At 39.4% G+C, this 9015-nt stretch overlaps 1 protein-coding gene across 4 annotated transcripts in view; it reads right to left on the reverse strand.

Moving 5' to 3' along the window:
- The window catches only part of rabl6b (RAB, member RAS oncogene family-like 6b), a 30147-nt gene that overhangs the window by 18405 nt on the left and 2727 nt on the right, over positions 1-9015 (reverse strand). For 2 of the 4 annotated variants that reach the window (XM_031877337.1, XM_031877338.1), the window contains exons 2-7: positions 7548-7938; positions 7303-7437; positions 6928-6975; positions 6683-6712; positions 3036-3088; positions 1297-1385 (exon numbers count right to left, since the gene is read on the reverse strand). In XM_031877337.1, the coding sequence (XP_031733197.1) occupies positions 1297-1385; positions 3036-3088; positions 6683-6712; positions 6928-6975; positions 7303-7437; positions 7548-7677 (485 nt within the window). In that variant the 5' untranslated portion in view covers positions 7678-7938. Of the gene's footprint in view, positions 1-1296; positions 1386-3035; positions 3089-6682; positions 6713-6927; positions 6976-7302; positions 7438-7547 lie in introns of all 4 variants that reach the window. The other 2 variants (XM_031877339.1, XM_031877341.1) reach the window with 2 other exon arrangements.

The raw sequence follows: 9015 nt of genomic DNA on the forward strand, positions 1-9015 counted from the left end.
TGCACTGTGAGCTGTAAGGTCTTATATAGACAGGTGTGTGCCTTTCCTAATCAAGTCCAATCAGTTCAATTAAACACAGCTGGACTCCAATGAAGGAGTAGAACCATCTCAAGGAGGATCAGAAGAAATGGACAGCATGCGAGTTAAATATGAGTGTCACAGCAAAGGGTCTGAATACTTATGACCATGTGATATATCAGTTTTTCTTTTTTAATAAATTTGCAAAAATTTCTACATCTGTTTTTTTCTGTCAAGATGGGGTGCCGAGTGTACATTAATGGGAAATAAAATTAACTTTTTTGATTTTAGCAAATGGCTGCAATGAAACAAAGAGTGAAAAATGTAAAGGGGTCTGAATACTTTCCGTACCCACTGTAAATGGACCTCGATGGCACAAAGATATATCAGTATTTCATATACACACAATACTTGTTGGTGTATACATTCACTGTTGGTTTTGGTGTATTTGTGGTATTTGTTAAAAGAAAAATTTATACAAAGTATTTCCTGTCCGTGCTCAACTAGAAAAAAATGTTATGTACACCTGAGAGTTGGGCACTAACAGCGATACCAATACTGTTACTACACTGAAAGTAATAGGTCAGTACGCCATGGCCACAATAACAACAAACGCCTAAACACCTATTGGTGCATCATGTCGCTCCTGGCTAGACATAATAGTATTTGAAAAAAAAATATCTCCATCTATTCCCTCAGACGTAATACCTAAAATAGCCGTGTTGAAATGTCTTTGAAGGTCTTTGCCTTTGAAGCAGAACATAATCTACCAGTGGAAGCTCTCAGCTGAAACCTAATCTGCCCATGCATTAGAGCTCACTGACTAGACAGTGCGAGGACAACAACTCGGACAACTCCGATCACGAGGCCTGTCACAATAACTCGCATATCTTTTGGACGATATATTGTCCCATCAATTACGATAAGTCATTTTAAGACAATTTTATGCCACTGATATAGTGATAATATCATAGCAGAGTATTGCAAGTACAACATTTGAAAGAGCTATTAACTTAATTCTTAAAGATATTCAGAAATTGGAATTGGAATGTGAAAAAATAAGTAAATAAAACAAATTAAATAAAACCACACAACTAAAACAAAAGGTCAAATGGATATTGGGAATGCCTGACGTTTATTCTGCATGTTGACTAAAATGTTGGTGACAGTCTTATATGAACAAATATTCTAGCAATATAATAACACAACGGGGATAGAGGTCATGTTCATATATCGAACAATAATTAGATATACTATTATTGGGACAGACCCACTTACCACTGCTTGGTGATGTCAAACATCATGATGACTCCATTACAGTTCTTGTAGACATCCAGGAACTCTGCATCCAGGGCCACCTCATCCGACTACAACACATACATTAAACCAATGCATGAATCACATGATACAGGAAGGAAATCTAATGCTTTTTACCACACCTCTTACTCTGGCAAACTCCTTCACTGACCCACATACTATAAAGGAGTCTCTTTCCTAAGCACATGACAGCCATATGATAATTAGGGCCCGAGCACCGACTTAGTCGAAGCGAAGGACCTATTGTTATTCTAATGTTTATTATTATTAGGGCCGGAGCACTGACTTAGTCCAAGCGGAGGACCTATTGTTATTCTAATGTTTATTATTATTAGGGCCAGAGCACCGATGTAGTCGGAGCGGAGGACCTATTGTTATTCTAATGTTTATTATTATTATTATTATTATTATTATTATTATGTGTGTTTCGTCGCAAAAAGGAGGTGCTTGAGATACTGGGAATTTTTTTAAAATTTGCCACGTAAGCCAGAATTTGCAAAAATTGCAGTCTGATTTTTCACTAAACCAAACAGGAAGTCGGCCATTATGAATTTTGATGACGTTTTTTGACCGTTTCAAGGCGTCATACTTTGACGAACTCCTCCTAGAGATTTAACCCGATTGACTGACTTCAGAATTTGTCAGTATGCTCTTGAGACCTTGGCAGTGAAAAGTTACTCAAAGATCAAAAAGTTATCAAACTATGTATCAGTGGTGTGGCGGCAAAAAAACCCTATTCGCCATGAAACAGGAAGTTGTTGTAACTCGGCCATACATTGTCAAATCTGCTCCAAATCTCTCATGTCATAACATCCCGACTCGGAACACATCTATATGACAATTTAGAATCATAGTAATAGCGCCACCTAGTGGAAACCGGAAGTTGTAAGTTTTGTACTTTGACATCCTGCTCCTCACAGATTAATCAGATCCCTCTCAAATGTTGTGAAAAAAACCTTAAGACCTTGATAATGCTTCATTGTGAAGATTGTAAGGAGTTGTTGAAGGGCGGCGACGTGGCGGCTCGGCGAATTTCAATCCTTCGCCATGAACGAATAAACTGATGTAACTCGACTCCACATTGTCAGATCTTTACCACATTTCACATGTTTGATTAGACTCCAGTCCTGAAGACATCTGCAGGCCAATTTTGAATCATAGTCATAGCGCCACCTACTGGTAACAGAAAGTTAAAGTCTTTATACTTTACTATGGCTTGTTTCTCTTAGTAGGTAAATCAGATCAACATCAAATTAGTTGATGAAGCTTTTGATGTTTCGTGGAACGCCATTCCACCGTTGTAGTCTTCGCCGTGAAAAAGTAAGGTCATTTTGAGAGGCTGAAAATGCTCGAAACATAAGCAAACTTGGCATACACATTTAAAGCCCAAAATGTGGTGTGTGCTTCAGAGTGGCAAATCGGCTCAATAGCGCCCCCTACAAAATTTAGAAGAAGCAGCCCTCGAAGTACGTTTCACATAGATTTACAAAATTTGGTAAGCAGATGTATCACATGTAAACCCAACCGGAAGTCAGCCATTTTGAAATTTGTATGAATTTCTAGTGTTGTTTTTGCAATTTCCAGGCGCTGTGCATGATGGTCACAGAAATGCATGGCCGCGGCAACCAGAGTCCTGCCAGTACCCTCGACGTGCGTGAAGTTGCGAGGGCCCGATCAATGCTGCTTGCAGCTTTAATTACCTCTTGAGGCTCATTCTCCAGTTTTAAATTCTCTCCGCGCCTTTTGCCTTTGCCTGAAAGAACAAGAGATCACAAGTTTAGACGAGCTGAAAAGACAAAAAACATCACAGCCTACAGCTTAGCTAGTGGCTTTATGTTAGATTACGGTGAGTAAAAGAAGCAGAGCAGTACAGCCGCTTTTCTAATGGAATTTTAACGCACGGTATCCTTTAAACACACACTGCTGGTATTAATACCTCTTTCACACCAATGACCAAGGTTGGACCGAGGTTATCTGACCCGTGTTCAAACCTTCTTTTGTCAATTCAAACCAAGCCACATTGAAAATGTGCAAACATGCTTTAAAAACAGATGCGCTCACAGTCTATATATAGATAAGCGAGAGCAGTGTGTCCAAAACCACTGTTGTAGGGATCGTACACAGTAAGGCTAACTAGCTAACATCAAACTCCACAATGTGGGCAAGAGAGGTCAATGTGGAGGACTGACAGTGTTGTATTGTTTTCAATGTCCATAGATGACAGTAAAATAGCAAATACTGCATGTGTGGGGAGTTGTGATATTATCTGGGACAAACCTTCCCTTTGAGTGCATGGGCCCTCCTACAAGAATTCACTTTAAAGCCAATTAGTTTAATTTAATAGTTTATTTTTTGTCTGTTAAACTGAATAAGCACTTTTCAAAGTAACGTGAGCGTTATATTGCTGTCTACATTTATATTCAGTCATTTTTAATGTGTGTTTGACAAAAGCTAGTTAGTGTTAAATTTAACTTCAGTGTTGTCTCAGAATGAATTGTGTTGTAGGTCATAATGTGATTTCACTTTTGCTGTTTTTACAGATACCATCATGTGATTAAAATAGAAATCGTCATTTCACAGTTGGAAAAATCTGCGTTGGCCAAGAAACCTGGTGGAGACCATAATGTCAAGGAACACAACCGGACGAAAAGGTGACTGAACCTCTGAGATAATTTAGATATCTTTTCTTCAAGCACATCTGTTCTTCTACACTTGTGGGAAAGATATATATATTTATTTTAGGGCTGTACTCAACTCAGAACTGTGTCTGTTAAATTGGATGTGGCTGTTCAATACGAAGAATTGTTTGTACAATTTCTGTCAGCAAGACTTGAGTCATTTGTATTTTCCTAGGATTTTTCTGCATTTACTGGTTAAAATAGAGTTATTGTTATTCAACTTAGAGACAACTTTCTATCATCTGCCAAGATACTAATAAATTCCAAACAAGACCTTTACAATAGAGTCATGAGGGCTGTCACTTTAAAATATTGTATCTGTAACTATATGTTTTAATACCAAATTTGAGTGCAGTTAGATTTACACCATGAGCAGATAAATTGAAATAAGGTAGAAATCGGTGAATCTCTCCTTTAAAAATGTAATTCAAACACCTGCTGGTATAGAAGACTATCTGTGGCAAATCAAAAATCCAATATTAAATCTAACTGTAGTCAAATTTGATATAACATATAGTTACAGAATTAGTATTTCAAATAAAAAATGACAACCCTATGAATTAAGTTTTTCTCAGTTTTCCCAGCAGCAGTACAATGTCTGGAGGCAGCAGATAATCAGAATATTTAAAGCCAAAATAACATCCCAACTCTTTCAGTGGCCAATCAGATCTTAGTTTGAATTGCTTGGTAGATTGCAGATGATAGCGAAGTTTGTTCTAAGGTGAAAAGGACTTGAATTGTACTCGGATGTGTGTATCCTCTAAATGCACTGTAAACACAGTTTTCAATGTTTACAGACATTGTTAAGATTGTACTATTCTAAATATACCATGTCTTTTAAGAACAATGTCTTTTTTCCATCTTTGAAACTGAAAGTGAGGTTTAATGGTTGTACAATGTAGCACAAATGGGAGTTACACTTGCATCTCTAAACTGATAATGAAAAATTGAATGCAAACTAAATGTTTTTTATTTTTAATAAATTGTTATTAAGATATGGATATAATAGTGTTTGTTGTTTTTTCCCCTGCAAACATTTTTTGTTTTATTGTTTGAAGTGTTAGCTGACATGGTAAAGTAGAAAATGCAAAACTCTTAAAAGTGTTCTGTTGAAGAGTTAAAAAGGAGTAAATAAGGTGTTGGGTAAGAATTACACTAAGGGAGTAAATACAAGAGGAAATATGTTTTAACACTGGCAGGAGTCAGTTAAACACTGTATTTGGAGTAATTTCTTAAACACTTAGTGTCAAGTAGGTGCAACACTCATGAAGAGTAACTTAATTAGAGTTAATTTTGATTAACACTCAAAAAGACCTAGTGTCAAATTTAAATAACACTACGAGTGTTATTTACATCATAGTGTAAAATTTGAGTAACACTTCTCAGTGTAGTGTAGTGTAAAATATTAACTCTAACCAGAGTTAAATTGACTCTAAAAATGTAACACTATGTCCAGTGTAGCTTTAACACTCTGTAGATAGGGACCATATGTTCACTGAATTAGTGTTAAAATTGACTCTTTAAGTGTTTCATTGACACTGTCGATTTTACTGTGTAGTACTGCTAGCTCCCGCACTGCAAAGTCTTGCCACGTATCCATGTTGTTACGATCGCCAGTCACGTTTTTTTGCTCATTGAAATTTATTGTTGTCAGTGTAGACACTCGGAGGGCTCACCCAAAAACGAAAGCAACGCTGCGTTCCCAAGCGCCTATTTTTCAGGGCGCAAAGGCTTCGCCCCAAGATAAAAATAGTTCAACGCTGGAACGCTGCGGGGCGCTCCGCATGTCATGTGACGAGGAACGACCAATTACAGCTGGAAGATATCTTTTTTGTTTGTTATCTGTAAACATCAGTTTACAGTGAATGAATGGAGGAGAAATTAATAAATTTAATGCAGGACTACCCAGGGCTTTACGATCCGTTTCAGGTTCAACAGACTATTTTACTTGCTTCCCGCTGCCGACAAAAGGACGTCACAACATCCAGTTGAAATGTCAGACAAACTGAAGAAACAGAATCAAGCAGTAAAGCTAAAGTGAGGAATTTGCAGTGCTGCAAATTTACCTTTGTTTTGATTTTGTTTAGTTTAGTCAGTGAGGCTTTCATCATCATCGTCGTCATCACAGCGTGCAGGTTTTGGTTGCTTAGTAACAGCAGTAGCGCAACCCCCCCAGGCACTTTAGATAAAAACATGAAAGCGGCACAACTGGCGTTTCTCACACGTTTTTCGACGCAACATAACAACGGCACCTAAGACCTGCGTCACGACTGTGCGCCCCCCATTTCCAACCAATGAAATAATTTGTCCCGCCCCCAGCTGTTAGCAACATTGATAGCGTGCCATTCACATTAAAATCAACCCTGGTCCGACCCAACTCTCAACCTGTGTCGGTAAGTCAAAGTCGGTCAACGTGGGTTAACCCTTTGGAACACGCCGGTCCAACCCCGGTTAAGCCCTCGGTGTGAAAGGGGTACACGTCACGGCTCACACGGTGCCACACTCTTAGGGTCAAGCTACACACAGCAGAAAAAAGTCAGCCAAACTCAGAAAAGTAGCCACGCAGCAAACCGTGGGAATATTGACATTCAGATAAGACTAAGACGAGGCAGGGCCAAACCCACAGCACACAAGCCAGTTCAATCTCTACACACTACAGTGGCGCTCACCTACACCTTCGGGAAGAGGATATTTTTGGCCTGAGATGAGTGCAAGAGAAGTGCAAAAAAAAAAGACAAAGTCAACACTGAGGACAGAAACCCAAACAAAGCAGAAACTGATGTGTCTGTTTGGTGTCATGAAATACTGCAGCAGGTTGACAGCAGTAGAGAGAGACAAAGGCGTGACTCCTTAGAGCGAGGTGAGCCTCTGTGGAAAGTCTGGTTCTTTAATGGGCACGTATGTCAACACTTACCTTTGTCTACCACGTCCCACACCTCTACCTTGACCACATCATCAGTAGCTGAGGGGAAACAGAAAGGGTGTTTGCATTATTCATGCTCTTAGGCCACGGATTTGAATACTTCAAATGTGCAGGCTTTTAAGCGACTCTACTATGGATCCAACAACTGCAAACACTAAAAAATGGTTTGCTTGGTATGGAGTGACTAACACAAATACAGGACACCTACTCTAAAACTGGGTTAGCTGCGGCTAAGTCCAAATTTTACCTTGATATGGAGCCACTGAAACAGATCACCGAGGCACAGGACAGCAGATGTCAAATATTCACCAAAATAGAAACACGGCAAAAGCAGTGGTGATCAAATATAGTTCAGCAAAGACTTACTTTTGTAATTCCAATGGATACTTGTAGCTTGGATCTCCTGAGTGGGAAGATACTCCTCCACAAACTTCTTGCCCTGCAGTCGATGCCATAAAGTACTCTTTCCGGTGTTTCTATCTCCCCGGATGACTATTTTCACTGGATACGGAAAGAGAGTACATCAGAAAATAGTTCATCAACTTCACTAAAAAAAATACGAAAAACTAAATATATTTGACTGCAGAAGCCTGTTCGCCTGAACCACTTACTATTGTACTGGACCCCTTTGGCGAAGCGTCTCTGCAAACTTTGGTTCATGGACTGCAGGCCAGCCGGAATGTTCTTGTCCCTGAGCTGCCCTGGCTCAGACCCCACCAGCTTCTTGAGCGCTGAAAACATCTTGCCGGTGCGTCTCGGGCTTCTACAGTAACGGTACGGTGGTGGAACTCCCCTGACGGTCCGTCACACAACAACCGAAGGGATCGTGTAACAGCGTGTCCTGGTGGATGAGGAAGTTAAGGACTCATGCTTAGAAGCACATATGAAGCCAAGTGACTCAATATCGTCTCTCAATTCAGCAGCGGTTCTCTTAGATCTGACTGGATGTTCTTGGTCGCCAGTCAGCGGTGGAAGTAATTACTATGTTATTTTGAGCATCATCTGTGAAAAAACAGAGGAATATAAAAGTTATGATTGGGAATTAACTCCCATTCACTTTCAAGGTGTAGGCATGATAAGAAAAAGGCAAATTCATCAAACACAACAGTTAAGAGGAAAACATGGTTACCATTTTTAGCAGGCTTACATTTTGAGTAATGAAGACAGTGCAGATATATATCAGCTTAATAATGGAAATGTGACGTGCATACGTGTTAGGGGTATGTTTTGCAGGCTTTGCGGTCTCATTTTTACATACAGCTTAAAGATGCCGGGACACTTCGCCTCACAAGACTGTTTTTCGTTCAGGTTCATCTGGTTCTTTGTCAGTTCTATCAATTTGCACATTTCGTTTGTGATGTTTAACAACTTCATTTTAAAACAGATTCCTCTGTGCACGTTGTCTGGTTCTGATTTGACCAGCCATATTTAAATATCACTAATGCAACAAAAATGATATATCAATGGATTTTGGGGCACACGTTTTGCTTTTTGCTGTACCTTTTTTTCTATATGTTAAAAACTGGTTTGCCATTGATGGCAACCAAAGGCCAAGCATTGGTTGCCAATTTCTCAAAATGACTGACAATTGCAACCCTCACTGTGGAGCCCTGTAATATGGAAATAACCCCATTAGAACCTGATTTGATGTTGCCCCAGCTTGTGCCTCTCATGAGTCACAGAGCTAAGCATCCAATTTTTCTGCACAACAATTATTCTAAATTAATAATGACACTGTGATCACTGGAAAAACCCAGCCGGTCGTTTATCCTTGTGTTCTAAATTCTGAATGTATTTCCAGAAACACTCTTCCAACCATCTGGATGAAACAATATTCCATCTCCATTATTATTGCAGTTATGAAATCTTCACACTAGGTTTCCAGTTAGTTACAGAATATATGTTTAAAGTGCTGCTGCATACTGTAAATCACTGAGTGGTTTAGGACCAGAATACATGTCTCATCTCAGCTGGAACAGCACAGAGTTTGGTCTGAAGCAGCATTTATCTGTTATGCTGCATGAAACTGGAACAAACTGCCCAAAGATCTTGGATGCTACCAGTGGCGGCTGGCTAATA

This window comes from Anarrhichthys ocellatus, unplaced genomic scaffold, assembly GCF_004355925.1.
Source record: "Anarrhichthys ocellatus isolate YVR2014 unplaced genomic scaffold, GSC_Weel_1.0 scaffold134, whole genome shotgun sequence".
Lineage (NCBI taxonomy): Eukaryota > Metazoa > Chordata > Actinopteri > Perciformes > Anarhichadidae > Anarrhichthys > Anarrhichthys ocellatus.